We start from the raw sequence: 25296 nt of genomic DNA, 5'->3' as shown, positions 1-25296 counted from the left end.
CGGAGGAACATGTATGTGTTGTGACCATGAATCTTGCAAAAAAGAAAGGACTCCAATCTCTGGACACATCAAACACAAACTCCTGGGTTAGTTTTAAGTCTGTAGGTTATTGTTATAGGTCAGTTTAAGTTCCCCAAACTGACTTAAGTTAGCGTGTGTGTCACAAGAAGCATCCAGTCTCCAGTTTCAGAGTTTAAGGCATGAGTACTCTCTCAAAGGTTAACCACAGCGGCTTCATTCTGCTCTTTTTTCCTGTTTCTGTGCCTTTAAACACAAACTCACATTGTTGCCTCTCCACTTCCTGATAAAACTCTCTACATGTGAACCAAATCTCTCCTCACCAGCTCAGGTAAATGTTTGCTCTGCGCTGATCTTATCTTCGTTTTTATAACCGGCCCAAACTCTGGCAGCGCCGGAGCTGAGGAATCCAGGAGCGAGACGACCGGACAAATATTTCTGAGGGCTTGTTCATACTTTGATAAAAGTTGGAATTTCAGCCCTCTCCTCCTCCTCCTCCTCCGCCTCCTCCTTCTCTCCCCCCTCCTCCTTTTCCCCTCGCATCAGCCTTTTCAGATGGTCTGTGCCATTAGACAGTGGCTCATTGTGCAGAGTGGGCGCAGTGGACTGAGAAGGGGTGCAATTATGCGAGGGATACCGTTAAAGCAGAGGCTGACACCGGTGAATTCTCCCAGGACCTCTCTGCTTTGTGCCGGCTCTTCACAAAACAATCAAACAGGTGGCGCGGCCTAAACTGGAGCGATTATGAAAACTCCTGCAGGCCCTGATGTGAGCGTGTGCTGTAAACAGACTCTGCAGCCGCCTCAGACGCTGACAAAGGGCCAAATCTTTACACCTCGGGGCGCTTTAGAGGCACACACCCAAGAGATATCCCTGTGAGTTTACACCTGACACCGCGGATCTTTGTTTTCTCTGTAGGTGAGACCACAAACAAGGAAGACTAGAATGTGTACAACACCCAAACCATGCACAAAGTGAGGGAGCGTAACTGGAGATGCTTCACCAGGGAGAGAAAGGGGAATGAAATGAGGAAGGGAGGGGGATTTTGAGGCGATAGACAAGCCAAGTTTCATGCCATGCTTGAATCCAAGGTCAGTGGGGGACAGTGAGCGTTTACACAGTGAGGCAGGGAGGGAGAAAGGGAGGAGGGAAGGAGGAGGGAGGGAAGGAAAAGAGGGAACAGAAACAAACAGACTCAGAGGGGAAAAGATAGAGAAGGAGAGGCATTGCAGGACAAACAGCTCTTTACTTTGGGGGGAAGGAAACTCGCTGTGAAGATCAAATGACGGCAAACACAGAGGGAGAGTGAGAAAGAGGGACTCATGAAGTCTCGGTCAAACTCTGGGAAGAACAAGCGGAGGAATGTCGGGCCTCTTCGGTGCGAGTTCAGGTGTGCTTTAGCTCCCGCTCTGTGGTCTGGACCGTGATGCGTTCAGGTGCCCAGGCCAGGAGGAGAGGAGGAGGAGGAGGAGGAGGAGGGGTGGTGCATGCCAGCAGCAGGCGGAGGCGAGGTGTCGGTCAGGGGACGGAGATGAGGACTCAGTCTGTCTTCTGCTGTAACGGTTCCCCTGCGGTCGCAGAGGAGAGGTTTTTGTCCATGAGGCGGTCTTGTCACAGGTACGTCCCCCTCACAGGAAGTGGTCTCACCTGCCTGCTGTGAGGATCAGAGGGTCTGAGTGTTGTGTTTGGCTAAAGGGAGAATTCAAATTTTCCTCTCTTGGTGCCAGGATTCACCAGACCAGGCTGATTTGATTACTTCTATTCATAGATACGATGACTGTGACTGCCTCTGTACCGCTGCTCGGGTTTGAGGTTAAACAATAACAGCGGCATGGATCTGAGGATGAAAATTGACTTTTTAAAGGATTGGTATAAACTTTCAAACTTGTGTTCCTGGTTGAATAGCTTTCATGCTCCCTGACTTCACCTCTCGTGTTACTATGACGTCTTTTTAAAGAAATGTCTCAAAACAAACTGAACATTCTGACATGAAACTGGTTCAGATGTGACCTTCTTTCTTCCTGCTGTGACACTAGGATTGTCTTTATAATACACCTGTAGCTCTCAAGCCATCCTCAGTGAGTCATGTGTGTGCAAGACAAAAAAAAGTTGTGGCAGGAAGTCTTTGCAGGGTCTTTATTTTGAAGGACTTTCTATGTGTCCCAAATCAGGGTCAGCATCCTGCAGAGGAACCAGTCTTTGAGTCACATAGCACTGCCCCTGCCTCCTTGAAACCATAGACTGTATATTAGAAGCCTTAAGAGCTCACTGCCTTTGAAGCCAAAAGACTTTGAGCTCCCTCTGCTGACTGGCTGCAGTATAGGTCATAAGCCCCGCCTCCATAGTGTTAACAGATGGAGTAAGAGGCCAAACTACAAAATTAAAATACCCTTCAGATACATGTTTCTTTATGGTTCCTTCTTATTATTCAGATTTATATCTAAGTGTTTATCATTCCAACAAATTTAGTTATATCATTTTAAAAAGAGGGGAGGATTGACGGCTCTGCTGACAAATGAGGCTCCTGCAGCTGACACGAGTCACTGAAGCCTCGAAAGCCATCAGTGTCTGCTTCAAAACAACACAAGAATCTGTTCTGCTGTGGACTGAACCCACCTGAGCAATCTTTACTGTTTTATTGGTCAGTTTAATGCATGTTTCTGTTACATCAGTCTTCCACTAGATCTGTATCAGAACCCTTCGTCTGCTGTGGTCCTGCTTGGTGCTCTCGCCCACCTGACAACGCAGCACGGAGCAGGACCGTCAGACAGCTGGATTCATGTGAGTCAAGGATTCTCCTCCTCCTCCTCTCCTCATCCATGTTGTCTTTCTGGTCCTCTGAAAACCTCTGACCTGTTGACTCCAGGCCTGGCTCCGCTCATCATGACTTTGGTTTGTTGTTGTAGTTAAGTGAAATACGATCTGGTGATAACACAGAGTGTTTGATTCTGAAAATTAACCGGATGTTTTCATTTTGTTTCGGTGAAACCTGACTTCCTGTCCCGCTCCATCTGCTCTGTTGAGATTGATGCGTCGTGCTCCGGCATCCGGCAAGAATAGAAGTCTTGTGTATCTGATCCGGAGGGCTCCGACCTTCTGGATCAGAGACACAGCCGGAACACAACAGAGCGGATCCAGTGGAAGTTAACACATTGACTAGAATAGAAACCTATCAGATCAGACCGGACACGGATCTGGTGGAATTTGGCCATCAGACATGCACATTGCACAATGCACTGTGACACCTTTGCACTGTGCACTTTATATTTCTTATACTTTCATGTGTACCTCTCTTTTATTATTCTACACCCTCTGAGTGTGTTTTTGCACGGCCTTGCAGAAGAGTTGTTGCATTGCACAGCCCGTCTGTCTGAGCATGTGTCAACTATAAATCTTGACTCTTAAAGTGGAAACTTGTCCTACTGTGAACAATGCACCTAGTGAATCCTCTGCAAAGTTACATGCACCTACGTAAACATTGTACTCATTCAGAAGGCCGACTTGAGTAGATGTAGCTAGTTTCCTGACATTAGCACATTAGGATCACAGTCAGCATATCAGCTCTTAAAGCTTAAATCTGTCTGGCTGCGTGTTCATTCTTCATTCTGTGTTTTCTCAGAACTTCGTGAAACCAAAGTCGTCCATTCAGCCTTTGTAACTTTCTCACTGAGTCTGCTTGTGTTATTAATTACTGTTTGCTCTGGTGTGAGTTTGCCTGACTCACATACAGTATGAAGATGTGTAAGTGTGGGAAGCAGGGCTCGGGGACTGTGGGTTTTCTTGGCTTGTCCCTCATGCTGAGAAATCCAAATGAGAGCTGTGCTTGTTCAGGAAGTGTTTTCTTGCCTCTCTGAATGCAGCTCTCAGCTGTTGGACCGTCATTGTTTTCTCCGGACGGCTGGCGTGACCAGAATCGACACGCAGCTCTCGACAAATGTCAGCATCAAGTCGAATTCCAAGTAACTGAACTCTGAGACCTGGTTTCTGTCATCCATATTCAAAGAGGAGAGACGTGTCTCACTTTTAGCTCAGAGTGACATAACACGCTTAAATTATTATCAGAGAATAACTCCGATGGAATAAGTTCTGCACTTCTGAACTGGCTAATGCTTCAGAGGAGATTAATGAGAGGGCGATAACGAAGCTGGAGAAAGAGGAGACTTTGAATGTGGTTATTAGAGGGTATAATCCTGACGCATGTTCATATATGAGATGATTTTCATGCTGTCTGTTGTTCTTTAAAGGTGTCATATCATGCAAAATGGACTTTTTAATGGTTCTCTCCCTGAAATGTGTCCCTGTCTACACACACCCCGAGAATGAAAAGAATCCATTCTGCCCCTGTTCTGATTTCTGCACCTTTCTGTAAATGTGTGCTGAAACGAGCTGTTTCAGTTTTCAGTGTTTTCCATACGTCACAACGCCATCCGGTCTGTAACAGGAAGTCAGAGCTCGGAGCTTGTTCAGCCCATAGACTGTATAAAATACAACTCAACCCCTCCTCCGTTTTTCATTCCCTGCACACGTGTGTGCTAACAAGGAGCTTAGGAGGGAGGCATGCTAGTTGTAGGCTGTCTTAATAAACACAAAGGTCGCTTTGACTCCCCACGTCTGCAGATTTGAAGATCTAGTGGATGATTTCCATTTATCATGGAAAAGTGCTAGCGCTTTTTAGCATAGCTACATAGCTACATGTTTGTCGCTGTGTACCAAGACACACGTCGACATACTGACAAATAAAACAACAAGAAACACTAAATCTGTGACCAATGGTTCAGAAAGGTCCTGCTACAGGCGCCTCTCCATCAGGATCAGATTCTGGATCAGATTCAGAGGGTTGAAGTAACGCGGGTCTGTGAGCAGCCGTGTATATTCAGCCAACATGTAAACATTAGATCAACGTGCTGGAGAGCCGAGGCCACACCCACTTCCTGAGGGGGCGTGGTCAGAGAGAAAACAGACCGTTCTGAGGAGGACTGAAGAAGAGGGTTTTTCAGGCAGACCAAAATCTGATTTCAAAGTGTTTTTTTGAGCATAAACTTTAAAGACATGTTTTGGGGACCTCTTAGACCAATATATATTGATGAATAAAGCATTATATGTCACCTTTAAACTGAAGTAATACAGATTCTGTTTACCTCTGGATCATCCTCTCCTCTCTTCAGTCATGTCGTATGATTTTATGAACACATGTTTATCTTTTTTAAGCTCCTCTTTTTTTACGTGTTTAAAAAGCACATAAAGCTGGAGGCTGATGTAAGATCAGTGCTGCAAAGATCATCTATTTGCATGATTAAATTATTGATACACTCGTGATATTAGTTTTTTATTACACCACCATCATTCTTCGTACCTCCTCTTATCTCTTTTTCTCTTTCCTTTTCAATTATTCACCGATCCAGTCCCACTTTACACTCCTGGAGCTCAAAATGTTCTTTCACCATCTTCTCCTAAAATTTCCTTTCAGCCTATTTGTGTCTGATTTTAATAACTGACTATTTCCCCCCTCCTCTCTCTGTCTCAGCAGGGACAAGGCCCGTCTGGCAACAGACTCTGAGCTGGACCAGGACCTCAGTGAACGGCTCGGTCTGGGCAGCAGCGACACCCTCACCAACGGCAGTAACCGTGCTGATGTGGCGGCCGCCAAACGCTTGGCCAAACGTCTCTTCAACCTGGACGGCTTTAGGAAGTCTGATGTGGCGCGACACCTCAGCAAGAAGTGAGCTGCTGGAGATTTAATGCATTAGACAGCTTTAAATGTCCCCAAATCTCTAATCTGAGGCTCAGAAGTGTGTGTTTGTAGCATTCATGCACACTTATGGAAATAATGAATGTGTCTGCCATTCAAAAACACCAGAGCAACAACATATTAACATGTCTGTGAAGGGTCTCAGTCATCCAGGTCATGGTAATCCAAAGCTTGATCAGTAAGGCAACTGGACTGGTAGATGACTTGAAGATGTTTCACCTCTTCTCCGAAAGGCTTCTTCAGTTCTGACCAGACTGGGGAAGAGCTTGAAGATATAAGCCTCTAACAAAAGGGTCCTAAGTAGGGTTGTTAGTCTAGTTCCTGGCAGTTGTTAACACCTGTGCAATCCACCTCAATAAACCAGTTAGCTGTAGTTAGCAAAATCCATAAAAACTGTCCAGAATCCTAAAACAAAATCTTAGTGAACACCTCAGCTACTTAGGAAAACCTTTACAGCTTCATTTAAAACCATAGTCATCACTGTATTATCATAAACTATCCGCTACCAGCAACCATTTTCAATAACAACAACAAACCTGAGACCTGAAAACCATGGCATTCAGTTCTTACTGTTTTAGCAAGCACTGCTAACAAGCTAGCAAAACATAAACAAGCTAGCATCACAAACCAAGCCATATAATTGTGTCAAATAAATACCTATCGTGTCATGTTAGGAGATTTTATTAGAAATAATTCTCTTTATGCACCAAACTATTGGACATGCTCTTATGTAGCTGTTGGCTAAAGTTTTGAGAATGCTAAGTAGGAACAAACCAAGCGCAAGCTAGCAACAAACTTCTGCTTCAAAACAACAAAGTTAATGAACTAGATTAAGACTTGCCAGAGGTCCATTTGCTCCTGTGAGCAGCTAACCTTAATTAAACTGCTTCGTTTAAGCTGTGCTCTTGCTAATGTTAGCTAATTTAGCTCCTCTAACTACAGACTTCATTAGTTACATAAATGTGAAACTAGAGTCCATGGGCTCCACCATTTCTGAGAACATCAGACACGTCACATCTCATGAACTCAAAGCTGTCAGAAAAATTTGACTGGTCATTTCTTGTGAACACGGCAAACACGACCCTATTAATGTAGAAATCTCTAGAATCGTTTGTTTTGTTCAATTGTTTATTAGTAGCAAAAACACAAGGAGCAGCAGTAAGAGTTTCTTTTATAAAAACACAACAGCTAACTATTTGAGAATGCTAAATGGTGGCAACAGACTCATTTAACACCAACTCACACTTAAGTTTTTTGAAGACTTATATAGTATTGTGTATTTTTTAAACCGTCATTCAGTTTCTTAATGCACCAACACATTAGCAAAGTTGCAACAGTTAGCAAAACATTAGGTAACAGTTCAAGAACGCTAGGTAGTTGCAAGAAGAAAAAAAACCCACACACAAGCTAACAAAAAACGTCTCAAACACCGACCTACAGAGTTTTTACAAAAGAAGAACATCCTGGATTGAGGAGGAATCTGGAGTGCTGGGGTCCGTAATTGCGGGGAGGGGGTCTTAAAGAGACAGTAGCAGAAATAAAGCAGGTTCAAAGACATTAGTAAGAGAATGGTGAGCTTTAAATTGTGTAACGTTATCAATGAAGCTATTAGATGGACAATAACCTGAAAATAAGCATGACAATAGCCCTTATTTAAAGGAGCATAAACCGTATGCTAACAATCTAGCATTAAGAGGTAACGAAAAATACTCACATTCAGCTTAGTGAGAGTTCTAAATGTTCCTTTAATGGTTCTTATACCACATTGTCTTTATATTTCAAAAAGCAAAGCTAATACTGATCACACATGTACAAACAATACAAGCTAACGAGCCAACATGTGCTCTGTAACTATGTTTTTATAGTATTCTTGGACTGTACTCCTCTCTACTCCTTCTTATGTTTATTTAATGAATAAAAATCCTCTAGTGCACTTTATTCCTCCTGCACAGGTACCGTTCACCACTCTGTTTCCTCCTTCAGCTGCTGTATTTCAGCAGATCTGCATTCTTCCTGTGCTGAGCAGCTGGATCAGCCCGTCAGTCTGTCAGCTGCCTGCTCTCTGATGAGACAGAATTTGGGATTAAAGGGTTTCCTCACTTTCTGACGGATGAACCCTGTGAATCCTTTTCCTTTGCTCTCTTTTTTTCTGGCCTCCGGTCTGCATCTCCAGCTGACTGAGCCGACACACACACACACACACACACACACACACACACACACACACACACACACACACACACACACACACACACACACACACACACACACTGACTGACTGACAGATCAAACTGAGGCCGTTCACTGAGCTGAGGAAGTGTTTGAGCTGTTGGTTGACATTTTGTGCTTTTATAGGCAGCTTTTTATCTCTTCTCCCCAAAGTTTTGTGTTGTGTTTTCCTGCTTCAGTTTTTTTCTGTCCGTCTCTGTCCACAGCAACGATTTCAGCCGGATGGTTGCAGAAGAGTATCTGAGTTTCTTCAACTTCTCAGGCCTCACTCTGGACCAAGCACTGAGGTGAGAACAGAGTGCAGATCATTTATTACAACATATAATAACAGAAAAGTTAATCATAGGAGTTTAAATTTGCATGCAAAGTCAAAGCAAGGTGGTAAACTATCAGGGAAGGTAACATTCACATGAATCATGGTTGATGATTGCATTATTAGAGAATGCACTCCACTGTTAAATACTGCTCTCTAGAGGGCAGCCTTGGACTTGCATTGGAAGTGAAAAATCTGTATCTACAGTTTGTTATCCTGAGCATGCAGTGTGTGTTTCTTTTTCATATATTTATCATATAAATTTAGTTTTAGGTCTGAATGTTGTCTATGATAACTCAACTCAGCTTTATTAAAACAGCACCATCGATAGAGAGATATAGGACTTTATTTATCCACGAGAAGCTTTGTTTTTTTAAGGCAATTCATATAAAATTGATATTAAATAAAAAAGGTAAAGAAATAAAAATATTTTAGAGGCATGTGTGCAAACATTTAACCCTGAGTGCTTTACTCACAAATAAAAAAACACTTTTATTAAATAATAGAAAATAGTCGAAAAAAATAAAAAATACCTTAAAAATTAATTGAAAAAAAAAATTGTTTTTATTTTTTATAATACAATTAGATTTCTTTATCCATGTTTTTTATTTATCTAATTTATTTTAATTTTACTCACATTTTTTTTTTTTTTTTTTTTTTTAACTTTTTCTAAATGTATTCTCTATTTGTGCTCTACTATTCTTGCACTACTCTTGCTATGACGTCTGTGTTGCTGCAACAACTGAATTTACCCCTGGGGATCAGTAAAATATTATCTAATCATATCTTAAATTATAATGATAATAATAATCTTAATTTATAGATCATCCAGTTAGTGCATGAATCATTGATATTAAAGGAAAACATGAAAATACAAATAAAAACAGGACCCTGTGCAAGACTGAGCAAACCAAATCAGGAAAGGCTCTCTGATCCAAAATAAGATTTAAGAAATGACTTAAAGGAGAGCACAGAATCAGCCACAACATCATGTGAGAATTAATTAATCAACAAAAATTTAAAGAAGACAACTAAATATGACATTTAAAGGTAGAAAAGTGGTAAAAACTTTGACTAATGCTGTAAAACTTCTCTGTTTAAGATGTTTTAGATGTTTGTTGTTGAAACTTTGTGTTGCTGCAACAAGGTCTCCTTTGATAAAGAGCTCTCTTTAAAATGAAACATTTCAGTATAAATCTTTGACACTTTCATGTCTCCTGAAACCGATCACGTCTGATTACATAAAAATAATAATCAGTGATGTTTATTCAATACAGCCAGACTGTTATGACAGAGTTACATAACTTCAAGATGTTTTTACATCCTGATGAGAGCAGAGGGATGATACAGTGATATTAAACTGAGTATAATAGCTGAGTTTGGATCAAAACGCTCGTCACAGATTAAAAAGAGTCATTTCTAACGACGCACAATAGATGAGCACTTGTTAAGGATCTGTGTGTGTTTGTGTCTGCAGGACTTTCCTCAGGCAGTTTGCCCTGATGGGGGAGACTCAGGAGAGGGAGCGGGTGCTGTCACACTTCTCTAAGCGTTATTTGGACTGCAACCCGAGAGTCATACCGTCAGAGGGTGAGGACTGCAGAGAAGTGTTTCTAAGCACCGGCTATAAAACAAAATGAGAAAGCAATATCCGCCCCTGAGCATGTAATACTCTGAAGCGTGTTTAAAGAGCCTGTTATCTGTGTTTTATTGGGAAAATGTACAAGCAGTCTGTGAATGAAATCCACAGCTCCTTATGTTGCAGAATGAGCTCATGCTAACTGTGTTTCCACCTCCAGATGCAGTTCACACTCTCACCTGTGCTGTCATGCTGCTGAACACAGATCTGCACGGTCAAGTGAGTAAAAACTATCCAATGCATTTGTGTTGTTTAATATGTCTGCAGGTGTTGCTCACTCTGCAGGAGGAACAAATGACTCACACGCTGGACTCTCCTCAGACGACCTTTTGATTAACTTCGGAGTCCGGGGAATGTAAGACTTAGCCTGATCACAGCTGATCTGGGTCTGCAGTCCTGCTCCCTGAGCCTCTTTAACGATCATTAATCTGCTTCTATTATAGTCGGAGCCTCTTCTGCAAATCTGAGCGATTGGCCGCTTTCCTCTGTGACAGTTCAGCTCTCTCACTATCCTCATCGTTGTTCTCACAGTTACAGGCTGTGACTTTTATTTTTAAGTATTACTCCAGTAATTATTTCTAAAGCTGTGGGAAATAAAACCTGCAAGCGTCCTCGAGCACAATGCAACATTTAGAAGCTGCTTGTTTTTGGAGATTCACAGTGAAACAGTACGAGCTTTGCAGGATTGTGTGCATTTGTCAAAACTCAAGGCCCGTCCGAGGGTTAGGAATCATTGCTCTCATGTTTGATAGCCTGACACATGCTCTGCAGGTGATCTAAGAGAGAGAGAGGGGTCCTTCAGTACGTCCCTCCTGTTAATGCAATGATTGAGTTGCAACATAAACCTTCTCATGCGTCTGTTTCAAAGTTACATGCAGCTTGTTGCTTGCTGTGTCGTCCTGCGCTGTCTGAGTCTTTTTCTTAATAAGTTAAAGCCTCAGGAAACGTAAATGGAATATTTTAAATTCATATAGAATATCAAAATTAAGTCAGAGCATTTCTCAGGACTGTGTGGGCGTGGCCTAACTCTTTGATTGACAGGTCAAGAGAGAGTTCACAGCCTGCATGTTTGAGCCGTCTGACTCTGAATCTAAAGACATCAAAACTCCAGAATCTGAAAATTATTCATTTAAAATGGTCTCTGAGTGCTGAGTCACAAAATACTTCAGAATCAGGACTTCTATCATTTATTAGTTTTATCACTCCGTAGTCTCCGGGGCATCAGGACCATGGGACGCCCGGAGCAGAGGAGGCTGAAGTGTAGTATGTGCACGCAGAGGAGCCCAGCTCTGGGTGTCAGACGGAGCTGTTTGTCTAAACTCTGAGCTGTTTGAGGAAAGTTAGTGAACCAGTCCTGGGGAAAGTTAGTGAACCGGTCCTGGGGAAAGTTAGTGAACCGGTCCTGGGGAAAGTTAGTGAACCGGTCCTGGGGAAACTTAGTGAACCGGTCCTGGGGAAACTTAGTGGAGCGGTCCTGGGGAAAGTTAGCGAACCAGTCCTGGGGAAAGTTAGTGAACCGGTCCTGGGGAAAGTTAGCGAACCGGTCCTGAGGAAAGTTAGTGAACCGGTCCTGGGGAAAGTTAGTGAACCGGTCCTGGGGAAAGTTAGTGAACCAGTCCTGGGGAAAGTTAGTGGACCGGTCCTGGGGAAAGTTAGTGAACCGGTCCTGGGGAAAGTTAGTGAACCAGTCCTGGGGAAAGTTAGTGAACCGGTCCTGGGGAAAGTTAGTGAACCAGTCCTGGGGAAAGTTAGTGAACCGGTCCTGGGGAAAGTTAGTGAACCGGTCCTGGGGAAAGTTAGTGAACCGTTCCTGGGGAAAGTTAGTGAACCAGTCCTGGGGAAAGTTAGTGAACCGGTCCTGGGGAAACTTAGTGAACCGGTCCTGGGGAAACTTAGTGAACCGGTCCTGGGGAAAGTTAGTGAACCGGTCCTGGGGAAAGTTAGCGAACCGGTCCTGAGGAAACTTAGTGGACCAGTCCTGGGGAAACTTAGTGGACCGGTCCTGGGGAAAGTTAGTGAACCGCTCCTGGGGAAACTTAGTGGACCAGTCCTGGGGAAACTTAGTTGACCGGTCCTGAGGAAAGTGCCCGTGACTCAGTGTTTCATTTCTGATTGGTTGGATATTTATTAAGTAATAAATATCAGGTTAAATCAGCTCCCTTAAAACCCAGTGAGAAAATTGGTTAAAAAACGTAATTGAACATATTTGAAAATGGATCAAAGTTAAGCTCTAATATTTTAACAGTTTTTAGTATTTACATATGGTCTGAAATATCAAAGGTAGAATGTTTTTGTTGATTTGGTTTCCCTTAAATATCTTACATGAAGAGGTAGCTGGTGTCAGATTGATGAGGTATAACTGTAAACTAAAAGTAAACTTATATTTCTCTCTTCTTCCTCAGAATATTGGCAAGAGGATGTCGTGCACGCAGTTCATTTGCAACCTGGAAGGACTGAACGACGGCCAAGATTTCCACAAGGATCTGCTTAAAGTAAGCGTCTGAAATAGCTCACACATACATGCACATGCTGTCATACGCAGACCCACCGTCCCAAATGTGAGCGAGCCGTTCTTGCCAGCATTGTATTGTCCCTCAGATCTGTGCAACTGAGCCTGGCTGTCTGGCTCGTGCTCGCTGCCAGCTGGCGTTCACCCCGTCTCCAGAGGCCTCCAATCAGAGTCCTGCCCGGGCTCGCCACTTCCTGGTACTCTCGGGCTGGAAGACTTATTGTTATGTGATCTGGAGACACGGAGAGAGCGGGACTCAGTCACCCTCAGGGTATCTGCGCGTGACTTCAGCGGCATTAGATTAGGCTATTAGCGTATCGGCGTTGAGTTTGGTAGCAATAGATCGTGATCGTGAGGCCCGGGGCAGCGTGATGTGGCGATTTAACCCAATCACTGAGGCTGCCTGTCCATTGGCTCTCCTAATGATGATGCTGTTGATTAGTTTTGTCTGCAGAGCGGTCCGTCAGCATGCCGCGGAGCCCCAGAGTGCAAGTCAACAGGTTGTAATGGGGTTTTTATAATGCATGAGGGAGAGAGAGGCCACAATGTCTGCAGCGATGATGGGAATGAATTCACAAATGAAAAGCTGCGTGTTATTGAGTCCATGCTGAGGCCATGTGACCGCCAGCCATGCCAGGTCCCGCAGACTTGCATTGGCGGTTTTATTAATGCTTTTTTATGTATCCAGGAACAGCCTTTTTAATCATGCCGAGATCTTTTATCCTCTTTCTCTCTCAATGAGACTCTCCTCTCTCTCTCCCTGCAGCCACACTCTCTATTCTCTTCTTCCTCTCACTCCCTTAGTCTCTGATTCTCTAAATGTTCAGCCTTCCCGCTCTCACTTGCTCCTTATCTTCGCTCTGTTAAGCCCTAGTGCAGTTTAATGTCTTATCTCTGGACTGTGTCTCTCTGCTTACTTTATCTCCTCTCTTTAACCTCCACCCAGTCCTGCTCCTTTTTCTTTTTGCTTCCCGACTTCTTCAAACCTCTGCATCTGTTTTCTTCTCCTTAAATCACAAATGTTCCCCTTTAACTTCTTCTCTTGTTTCCTACATCGTGTTTACTAACTTTACATCACAGTCAAACATCTCCTCTAAGCTTTTATGTATTTATTTTCAAGTTATTGATTTGTTAAATTAAATTCAAGCTAAGTGTTAGCCCTAGGTGTGAAGAAATGAGAAGAAACTGCAGTTCCTCGAGTGTCCACTTGAGTCTGGCTCCAAAAGCCCAAAAAAACCCCTTAATGATCTTACAGCAGGATGCAACATGTTTGCAGCCTGGTAGATAAATCAGTTTTGATCTCTTGACCTCAGTTTTGTTTATTTTTTGTCCATCTTTATGACATCCAAATGCATACAGATATGGATGAAATCTTCTTGGTTATTTCATCAAGTTTTGCAAAGAGTCATTGCACGCTTTGAGGATTATAACCTCTTTGGACGTGGCTTGGGATGTCACTGCTTAGCCAAAGTGGCGTCCTATGGTTGGAACTTTTTGAGAAAAGAATAAACCTGTTTCTTTTAATGTGGCAGTATAAGACAGGGGTTCCCAAACTTTTCAGACCCCCAAAATAATGCTGCCAAAGACTTGCGACCCCCACTGTGCCTCCAAGTGATTAAATGTTTCTTCATTCTTCATTTAGCTGGTCTGCAGAAAATGAACCTACATGCACATGTGGCTGTTAACCTGCTGCTACTGATGCTTTTGTTGATTAACTGTTAACTAACCCCTAACCTCATCGTCATCTGGCAACAAAGAAAGGCAGAAACTGAATGAAACATGGTTATCAGATAAGATAAGATAACTTAAGATATTACTTTATTGATCCCCGGGGGGAAATATGGTTGTTGCAGCAACCCAGATGTAAGTAAAATCAAGAAAAAGAAAAATACAATAAAACACAACATATTAATAGTAAGGTTTTATTTCAATTTAAAGGCTATTTTTGTAGATATCGTTACAAAATTGGGTGAAAAATGCTATTTTAAATTGCTTTAAGAAAATAAAAGAACATCATGGACGACATCTCGCAACCCCTAATTAGAGCCACAGCTCTTCATGACTGAAGACGAAGCTTTGCAGTTCATGTAAGGCTGCTTCTTGGAAATAATGCAGGGTAGGCAGAGTGTAGTGAGACTTGAAGTGCATTTATCAGCCTGTGGAAGGATGCATCCTCCACCTCGCTGACAGTTATGAATTCAATGATTCTTTGTGAAGCTTTTCACAACCTATTTTTTACCTTTGGGTCATTGCTGCTGTATTTTGTAGCTTTCCTGAATGACTGGAGTAAAGGCTCCTGACAGGTTTTCTCTGGCGCTGGTGCTTTTTTATTCTTACTTCTCAGAAACTCTTGGTGCTGCTCAGGATGACGGTTCTTAAAGGTGACATATCATGCAAAATGGACTTTTTAATGGTTCTCTACCTGAAATATGTGTCCCTGTCTACAAACCCCCCGAGAATGAAAAGAATCCATTCTGCCCCTGTTCTGATTTCTCCAACTTTCTGTAAATGTGTGTGAAATGAGCCGTTTCAGACTTCAGTGTTTTTGTTACGTAACAACAATATCCGGTCTGTCACGGGGTCAGGGCTCGGAGCTTGTTCAGCCCATAGACTGTATAAAATAATACTGAATCCCCTCCTCCGTTTTTCATTCCCTGCACACATGTGTGCTAACAAGGAGCTTAGGAGGGAGGCATGCTAGTTGTAGGCTGTCTTAATAAACACAAAGGTCGGTTTTACTCCCCACGTCTGCAGATTTGAAGATCTAGTGGATGATTTTTATTTGTCATGGACAAGTGCTAGCGCTAATTAGCATAGCCACATAGCTACATGTTCATAGCTGTAGCTGTGTACCAAGACACACGTCGACATACTGACAAATAAAACAACAAGAAACACTAAATCTGTGACCAATCCTTCAGAAAGGTCCTGCTGCCTTTCTGGTAGAGGTCGGTTTTACTCCCCACGTCTGCAGATTTGAAGATCTAGTGGATGATTTTTATTTATCATGGATAAGTGCTAGCGCTAGTTAGCATAGCCACATAGCTACATGTTGGTAGCTGTGTACCAAGACACACGTCGACATACTGATAAATAAAACAACAAGAAACACTAAATCTGTGACCAATCCTTCAGAAAGGTCCTGCTGCAGGCGCCTCTCCGTCAGGATCAGATTCTGGATCAGATTCAGAGGGTTGAAGTAACGTGATCTCTGAGCAGCCGTGTATATTCAGCCAACATGTAAACATTAGATCAACGTGCTGGACAGCCGAGGCACATCCACTTCCTGAGGGGGCGTGGTCAGAGAGAAAACAGAGTGTTCTGAGGAGGACTGAAGAAGAGGGCTTTTCAGGCAGACCAAAATCTGATTTCAAAGTGTTTTTTTGAGCATAAACTTTAAAGACATGTTTTGGGGACCTCTTAGACCAAGATATATTAATGAAAAAAGCGTGATATGTCACCTTTAAGATGCACAACTTAAGTGTTAAAGGAGGGTTGTTTGGCTCCTCCTTCCATCACCTGGGCTTTACAAACATTACAGACATCTATTCAGCTGTCTGTTTGATACTTAGAATACCTCCATACAGCCGACATGTCAGAGCTCGTTGTTGACGTGTGTACGCTGTGATACTGATATTATGCCGATGATGTTGAGTATCTTGAGCAGCTTAATTTTAATGGATAATGATCATTCCAGGAACATTTATTTATTTATCTATTTACTTACTTACTTGCTCAATAAATCATAAATAAACAAATAAACATATAAATAGAGAAATAAATAAATAATGGTGTCTTTTGTAATGTGACAGTCAAAGATTCAGGCTAACTACCAGCACTACCTGCTAACCATAAATAAATAAACAAATAAATACATAAACAAACAAATAGATTAATTAATTACTTAATTAATGAACAAACGAATAAATAAATAAACAAATAAATAGATTTAATTAATGAATTAACAAATAAATAAATAAATAATGGTGTTCTTCGTTATGTGATGGCCCAATGTTCGAGCTAGCTAGCACTAGAAATGAAGGAAGGGTAGCCAAAGCCATCCTGGTCCTGGCTCCCGGCCTGTTAGCTCCGCCTCCTCTCATTTAGAACAATCAGCTAATTAAACAGGAAGTCAGACCGGCATCAAGATCTGTGATGTCATTTCCAATAATAATGGCTGAGCTTGCCAAGTGATTCATACGCTGACAGTAAGTAAAACGTCTTTTAGTTTACAGTAATTTAAGGTTTACCCATGATGGAATCGGTGACTGACACGCCAAACATCGAGCCCCCCTTCCCTCGAGACTCTGAACTCAGAGACCCCTCCACCCTCTCCTCCCCCGTTCCTCCTCTCCTCACTTTCTCTCTGTTATTGCTCCATCATTTCCTGCCACCAAATGACTCCCGTTCCTCGCCCCCCGCCGCCCTCGTATCCCTCATTTCCTCCTCTCATTCCTCGCTCTCCCATTTCCCCTCTCTGTGTCTGGTATCTGTGTTTGTGTGTGCTGTAAATACATTAGGAGAAGGCCGTAGAAATCCCTCACTCTGTCTCATTCTCTCCCCGACAACAACAACAACAACAACACACGTTTCTCGCCCGTTGTCCCAGACTCGGCGCTTGTTTTCTCTGTCACCATTTTACCACAGCGACGTCGCGCTCATCGTGCTTCCATCACAACTTCCCTCTCTGTCCCGAGCATCCTTCTGTCGCTCCTCTGTCTCGTATCATTTGGTTGATTGCAGACGAGAAAGCTGTGCCTGCTTCTCTGTGAAGGAAAAGGAATGTGGGGCTAGTTTATTCCATCATAGCCACGACACAGAGCTGCAGCCATGACACTGAGGGTTTGTTTTCATGTTCTGGAGACTCTTCTCCATCTAGCAAAGTTGGATGAAGTCAGAGCTCTGAAATAATATCATCCACATCCATCCTAACCCACCGTGCGATGAGATAATTTGCCATATGTTGAAGTTTTGCTCATAAGGAAACACTGCAGTGGTGCTTAACTATTGAGCCCTGTAGCTAAAACAGAAAGAAGCTGCCTGCTGGACTGAAAAATAATGAGAGGCTGCATCCCCCTGACACTGCTCGTCATCTCCCTCCCTCCAGTAGACTCCCTCTTTTATCATCAATTAGTCCCTTTTTTTTTTAATAACTTACTCATTCTGAAGCTTTTAAAAGGTAAAGTCATCTTCTTCAGTGTCTCTCTGCTGTGATTCCTTCTTTCTCTCGATTATCCCCTCATGACTCCCACTCTCTTTCCCTTTCTCAGCGCTTGATTAAACCTCATGATATGTTTCCCATTAACACCACAATAGAGGTGCAGGACTGAGAAATCTCCTCCACAGAGCTGTGGATTGAAAAACCCTCCCAGCAGCAGAGACGTGTCTTTACTCTGCAGTGTTTTTAACACATTTGAACGTTTTAAAGGCAGAGATTGTTGGTTTGGAGTTTCCCATAACTACCTGCTAACCATACATAACCTGACTACTAACTTAAGATACAAACATGTTGTTAAAAACATTGATTATAGATTATTTTATTGATTTTAAATGATATATGTTTACAGTTGTAAAAAATAGATCGTTCCATGGTGAAGGATTCTTCTCTGCCTGTTGCGGTGGATTCAACATGAAACTGTCCTCATTCAGCTGTGTCTAAATCTGACTACCAACCCCAGCTTTAAGTGGAGTCAAAATACGCCCCCTGTTGTGCTAGTGACGTCATTTAAGATCATCAGGTTAAGCCACAGTGTCAAGATTTCCCTTCCCCCCTTCTGCTACCAAGAACACCAATAAGTGAACGATGAAACGGCCTCAGAACAACATAACAGATGATTTAGACGGTTATGAAAAGTTCAATGACCTTAGGGTGAGGTCACTCCAATGATCCGGTGCACACAGTGCCGCAGGAGCTGCATCTATCAATAGACCTGTTGACCATGTCCCTGTTTTAAAGAATCATATAACTACTGTAAAGTCTGGAATATATGTCGCACCAGTGTGTAAGACTCAGTCTGTTTTAGGGGGGCTCTCAGAGGGAAACTGTGAATGCATGAAGACTATCATTGCACATCAGCAATGTGCAGTTTCTGTGCAGATGTCTAGCTCTTCCTTCTACCATCTAATATCATTAACCTGCCAGCGACCTTGGCAATCAATCTTTATTTATACAACACCAAATCACAACAAATGTTCTCCTCAGACTCTTTCCAAACAGAGCAGGTCTAGACCGTACTCTATGTTCTATTATTAACAAAGACCCAACATCAAGACCGGATCAGATCCAGTCCCATCTTACAGACAGGACTCAGTCTGATCTCATCTTAATCCACCATGAGCAGAGCACTTTGCAGCATTTAGCAAGTTACAGTGGCAAGGACAAACTTCCTTTAACAGGCAGAAACCTCCAGCAGGACCAGACTCATGTTAGACACACATCTGCTGAGACCGTGTTGGAGAGAGGGATAGAGGGAGATGAAGAGAGAGAGAGATGATAGTGGGGAGACGGATAGTAGTAGTTGTAGCAGCTGGAGTCTAGCAGAGAGAAACCTACGAGACAAGGGAGCTCAGGGACTCCAGAAAGGTCTATGGTTAGTAACTTTAATGGGACAGGAAGAGTTGGTGCATATTTTGATTTTCTAGTTTGACCCATGTCCCATCTGTTAACATGGAGGAGGAGCTTTAGGACCTATACTTCAGTCAGCCAGTAAAGGGAGCTTCAATCTTTCTGGTTTCACTTTTGAGGATCTGTCATGTCGTCCATCTTTTTACACAGCTTATGATTTTAAAACCTTTGTGAATGTGCAGCGTTAAGGATTGTGTCTGTTTGAGAAGTTTGGGGAAACTCTCTCTCTAGCCCAGAGTTATTTTGTCGAGTCTTTTCCGTGTTTGTTTACTTTGTTTTGTTTGGACCCAAAGCAGAACAGTAATAAATCATGTATTAGTTTGGAGGCCATATGCTCATTTAACTTGGTTTGAAAAATTGATTACAGCAGAGTTTTAAATTAATCAAATTTTGTTGAAACATTCACACTGAAGCTTTTGACGAGTCACAGGATGTATAGAGGTCCATAAAGCACCGCCCACATGTCCGTTTGAGTTCTGATGTTTGTCTCAGTGTGTTCTTGTTCAAGGACTCACAACGAGGTCATCAACTCTGATAACTTCCTCCCTGAGTCATCCAAACCAGACCGTCAGTTATCAGAGATGTGACACGCTGACAGGTTAGTCACAATCCAAGCTCATGAGTGCTGCTAAACCTGTGCTCAGAGACTAAATGACGTTGCATAATTTATTGTGTTAAATGCATCCAAAACTGCACCGCACAATAAATAACGTCTCAGTGTGTCAGTGCAGTTTGTACATATTTAATTATCCATCGTGTGTTCATCTGGGGAAAAAAACGTGTCTCAGTCTATGCAAATTAACCTCATTACAAAAAAGAACACACCAGCGCTAAAATCTTTACCGTCTGCTGAGAGTTGGTGGGAGCTACGCTGCGGTTAATAAATGATGTCATCCTCAAACTTTCCAGTGATCATGGAAACAGCTCTACCTCTGCATGACCTGGAAACAGCATGCCTGTACATTTGGTGAACTTTGTATCACCTCTGTCCTGAGTCGACCTTAAATTAGGGATTCACATTATCAGACTTTTGCAGATATCTGATATGCCGATATTTTCAAGCTCATTTTGGCCGATGTAGATACCAATAACAATACTGATATTGATATATACACACCTTTTTTTCATCCATCCATCCATTATCTTGACCGCTTATCCCGTTGGGGGTCACGGGGGGCTGGAGCCTATCCCAGCTGGCTTCGGGCGGAAGGCAGGGTACACCCTGGACAGGTCGCCAACCTATCACAGGGCGAACACAGAGAGACAGACAACCATTTCATGCACACACTCACACCTACGGGCAATTTAGAGTGATCAATCAACCTGAGCATGTTTTTGGATTGTGGGAGGAAGCTGGAGAACCCGGAGAGAACCCACGCATGCACGGGGAGAACATGCAAACTCCACACAGAAAGGCACCCGCCCGGCCGGGGATTTGAACCAGGAACCTTCTAGCTGTGAGGCACCAGTGCTACCCACTGCACCACCGTGCAGCCCTACCTTTTTTTCATTGTAAAGAAAATCCAAGTTTCTTCCACTACAATTTATCTTATGCTAATTTTTTTTTAAGTTATATTTTGGGGCTTTAACACCTTTATTTGTAGAGGAGAGGACAGTGGTTAGGGTAGGAAACAAGGAGAGAGTGGGGGAGTGACATGCAGGAAGGGGGCTGCAGGCTGGAATCAAACCCAGGCAGCCAGCTTCATGGACGCACAACTTAACCATTAGACTAAATCTGCGCCCAACTTATATTTAACTCTTATTGTCACAGTCGGTTTAAAGAAAAACAGATATAAAACAAGACAAACGACACTTTGTTCTTCCATAAATCAGACATATATAGATATATAAGTTATATTTTGGGGCCTTTAATGGATAGGACAGCTGGGGAAAGACAAAAAATGTGGGGAGTAGAGAGTGAGGGAAGACATGCAGCAAATGGTAGAAGCTTGGAGTCAAACCTGCGACCTCTGCAATGAGGACTATAGCCTCTGTATATTGGGTGCGCTTAGACTGCTAGGCGCCCCAACCAGTGGCAGAGCCAGGGGGTGGCCATGGCCACCTCTGAAAACTGATTTGTCACCCCTGTGGCCACCATGAAATTCTTAAACATGATTGGCTATTTGCCATGTCAGAGGCATTACTTATATTCAAATCAGCTATGTTGTTGTTGTTGTGTTTCAAGCTGCAGAGACAGGAGTTTCTGTGGATTTGAATATTGTTTTTGTTGATGCTTTGACTTTGGACAATCTTCTTCATTTCAGTCCTTAAAGAGTTCAGCAGATTTAAATGTTGACACTCTGTCAAGTTAAATTTTTTAAACTTAATGTTAGACATCTACAAAAATGTAACATTTTCAAAATTATTTTATAAAAAGAAGTTAAAGTAGATGTGATTATTGGAAGTAACCCTCCTAGGTTTGGGGTAAGTGTAACCCTTCCCCTATTTTTGGTTACGTTGAACAATTTCAACAAAATATTAAAGGTGGACCAATATCAGAAGTCTAGGGACGCCTGGAGCCCAGGGCCTGATTATTAGTAAAGAGGCACAACACAAAGATGACTTTTTGACAATGCGTGTATTAACACAATAACTGCAGTGTCAAGTTAACAGAGCACAATTTAGAAATGACAATAACAAAAGAAAAATAAAGTGCGCGCGTAAAATAATTTCCCCCCTTTCAAAGTGTTTTGAGTCCAGTCGTGTCAGTTTGTTTTAGTCTTTTTGTTAAGTCGTTGGATCGATCGTTGGGGCCCAATCCAGGTGAGTGTGTGTTTCGATATCTGTCCTACCGCACCAAGAGAAGCACCGAAGGAAATCGGTCTTAGATGAGGTAGTCTTTGCAATCTCCTTTCAGAGTTCTGTAGGTTGGCTCGCCATCCAGTTAACTGGAAATTCTTTCTTCTGTGGATGATCCTTGTTCGATGGATGAACTCGGGGTGCCGAATCTCCTCAGTACTCCGTCCCTTTACCAAAACCTGACCATTGATCAGAATGAATCAATATATTCCCTTGGTAAGAATAACTGTCGTGACTGTAGCCGTACGGCTGGTTTTAGCTTCCACTGAGGCTTGGTTAGCCAGAACAACTTCCTACCATGAACAGCAAAAAATGGTGGACGGCAACAATGACAGAAGAATGAGGAACGCTGGGAGTTCACCATCAGCTAGACAATGAATGACACTGATTGGTCAATCTTCATGTAAATCAAAAATACAGTTTTACAGCTTTATCACCTCTTTTATTATCTTTTTCTTGCCTGGGTTACATAAGCCCCTAATGTTTTCCACGCCTGGCCAACCCTTCAACAGTCAGAGCCCCATTTGGCCACCCAAGTCAAAACTGTGTGGCTCCACCACTGGTCCCCAACACCAATATTTTGACCTGAATACCATTCATCCCAGACCTACAGTACATTGGTAAGAAGCCCATTATTATGTTATCCATCCTACTTATGGACAGATCTGATCTCAATGAGGATGAGAGCACACAGCTCAGCTCTGTGCAGCAGAGAGAGGAGATGCTAACAGCTCAACATCACAGTGAGACGCAAAACAAGAGCAACGACATGGAGCTGCAAAACTTTACGGATGTGTTTGGGCCTGAATATCATTATTTGTGAAGTGGACCTTGAGAAGAAGCAGATATGATCACTCCTGCTGCAGACTTACAGAGGTGTTAACAACTTCAATGAGGGGTAACCTTTAACCTCTCTAGTATGACAAGTTTTATTTTACTTTAAGAAAAGTGCATTTCTCTAAATACTGAAGCATGCTTCAAGAATTTGATTTAAAATTAAAGATACACGTCAGGGAGAGAGAGCCAGAGTTGTTCTGGTGTAATCTTGATCAAATCGAGCAGCGAATGTGTGAAGTGGATTTTTGTGAATCAAACACTTGCTGTATTATATCCTCTTTTATAATTAACCCACTTGTTTATTTATTCCCTGCTTCCTCCTCTCTGTCAAAGACTCTGCAGATCATATCAGCTCTTTTCTCTGCACTGCAGCATTCAGACTGAATGTGTCCATAGCTGATGAGTAGCTCACTGTTTGTGAGCAATTAACACGAAAAGAAAAGATTGAGACGAGTGCTCCCGATGCTGCAGTAAGCCTTTAAGCCTTCTTCACCACTTCTTCATGTTCCTTCACCCCTCTGTTTGCAGCATGCATGGAAAACATGGCTGCTGTGGAGCTCCCTGCAGAGTTTGAAGCTCTGGCTGCAGGCCCAAACTGCTGCTGTGGAGGAAACTTTGTTCCTTTATTATGAGGCTCAGAGATACATAGGTCTGCACTCTCTCTATCTCTCCCCCCTTCCCTCTCTCATTCTCTCTCTTTCTTCAGCACCGCTCAGGGCTTACAGCTTGAAGTGGGAGCTAATGATGCACTGAAGTAGGTTACCAGCCCGTGTTAGAGCAGAGGAACAAATTCTGCTGAAATGAAAATGTTGCACAGCTCAATGAGACGCTGAACCACGCTGTTCAAACAGTAATTAGGTGCACTGATGTTATCGATTGTGTGGCAGCATCAATGGCGGGGGGAAAAGATGGATGACTTATTTGTTTTTGTAAATGAGGGGGAAGAAATCGTTCTCATGTGTCGCTGCTGTCGGTCTGACCCAGCTGCTGTATGAACGGGCACAGGCCGGAGCTTGACGGCCGGCCTCAGGAGCCTGGGCGAGGACAAGCAGCTCATGTCTTTAGAAACAGAAGGGAGAGAAACAGAAGAGATCCACGTCTTCAGTGTGTAAAGACAGAAGAGATTGTGAAGGTGTCAGGGATCCTTTTGATGAGGTTAAGGAAAGGTTGTGCTTTGTGTTTAGCTCGAATGGCTTTCTGCTGAAAACAAGTGAAATACATCAACATGTGACGCTTTATTGATGTCCAGCATGAACATTTCTGCAACTTGCAAGTCTGGCTTTAGCTCTTTTGTTGCCCGAGGCAAGATCAGGATTTGTTGACCCCCTTTTAATTATATCCCTGAGATAGAGGAGTGAAAGAGAATGAGTTCACATTTCATTGTTGTAGGTGTAAGGGCCTGTGTCCACTAACAGCATCTTCTGTTTTAGCACTTAGCATCCTAAGGGCGAAAAACATTCTCATCGTCAGCTGTTTTTTGCAGCATGTCTGCACTCATCAATGTCTCTTCTCCATCACTGACCAATCAAAATCAAGAAGGGGCGGGACTTCTGGTATCAACTTTGTCCGCAGCAATGGTGGAGGTGAATACGGAGGATAAAGTTACTACACCTATGAGCAGCTTATCCTGCTATGACAGGATAAGCTTAAGGAAGTAGGAGTGCTGTAACCCGGGACTTCCACCAGATCTTTGTCCGTCTCTGATCCGCTGCGGTCCGGAGCAGGACCACCGGACAGCTGGAGTCATGTGACCGAGGTTTCCCCGCAGTAATCACTGAATCAAGGATTCTCCTCCTCCTCCTCTCCTCATCCATGTTGTCTTTCTGGTCCTCTGAAAACCTCTGACCTGTTGACTCCAGGCCTGGCTCCGCTCATCATGACTTTGGTTTGTTGTTGTAGTTAAGTGAAATACGATCTGGTGATAACACAGAGTGTTTTATTCTGAAAATTAACCGGATGTTTTCATTTTGTTTTGGTGAAACCTGACTTCCTGTCCCGCTCCATCTGCTCTGTTGAGATTGATGCGTCGTGCTCCGGCATCCGGCACAAATAGAAGTCTTGTGTATCTGATCTGGAGGACTCCGACCTGCCTGATCAGAGACGCAGCTGGAACGCAACGGAGCGGATCCAGTGGAAGTTAACACATTGACTAGAATAGAAACCTATCAGATCCGGTACTGTGACGGATCGGACACGTATCTGGTGGTATTTGGCTGTAAGACAACTTTTATAACTGAGTAACATGATGTGTAAGAGAGAAGTCAGCTGCAGTTGGGGCGTTGCCTGTAGAAAAACAGGGTTGATGGACACAGGCCCTGAATCATATCTGGTGTAATCTTACGTCATTTTGCAAAATAATAATCCATCACACTCCCCGTTTCTTGATCTGATAGTGTCATATTGATCTTTTCCAGTATAATAAGATGGGGTTGGGGGGTCTGAAGAGTCCTCCCTTGGAAAATTGGACATTATTGTACTCTTGGAGCCCCTTAATGACTTTCAAAGTATGCGTCACAAGAACTGAAAATTACTTGAGTTGTTGCTGATAAACTTGTTTATTTCAGAAGCTATAGTCAGA

At 43.0% G+C, this 25296-nt stretch overlaps 1 protein-coding gene across 3 annotated transcripts in view; it reads left to right on the top strand.

Annotated features, from left to right (window-relative positions):
- Positions 1-25296, top strand: part of LOC117829816 — a 133609-nt gene that overhangs the window by 60115 nt on the left and 48198 nt on the right. For all 3 annotated transcript variants that reach the window (XM_034707511.1, XM_034707510.1, XM_034707509.1), the window contains 5 exons: positions 5543-5737; positions 8203-8283; positions 9787-9899; positions 10109-10167; positions 12351-12440. In XM_034707511.1, the coding sequence (XP_034563402.1) occupies positions 5543-5737; positions 8203-8283; positions 9787-9899; positions 10109-10167; positions 12351-12440 (538 nt within the window). The remainder of the gene's footprint in view (positions 1-5542; positions 5738-8202; positions 8284-9786; positions 9900-10108; positions 10168-12350; positions 12441-25296) is intronic.

Source organism: Notolabrus celidotus, chromosome 18 (assembly GCF_009762535.1).
Source record: "Notolabrus celidotus isolate fNotCel1 chromosome 18, fNotCel1.pri, whole genome shotgun sequence".
NCBI classification, from domain to species: domain Eukaryota; kingdom Metazoa; phylum Chordata; class Actinopteri; order Labriformes; family Labridae; genus Notolabrus; species Notolabrus celidotus.
Note: the sequence above shows the minus strand (reverse complement) of the source record. Positions and strands in the feature narration are given on the sequence as shown.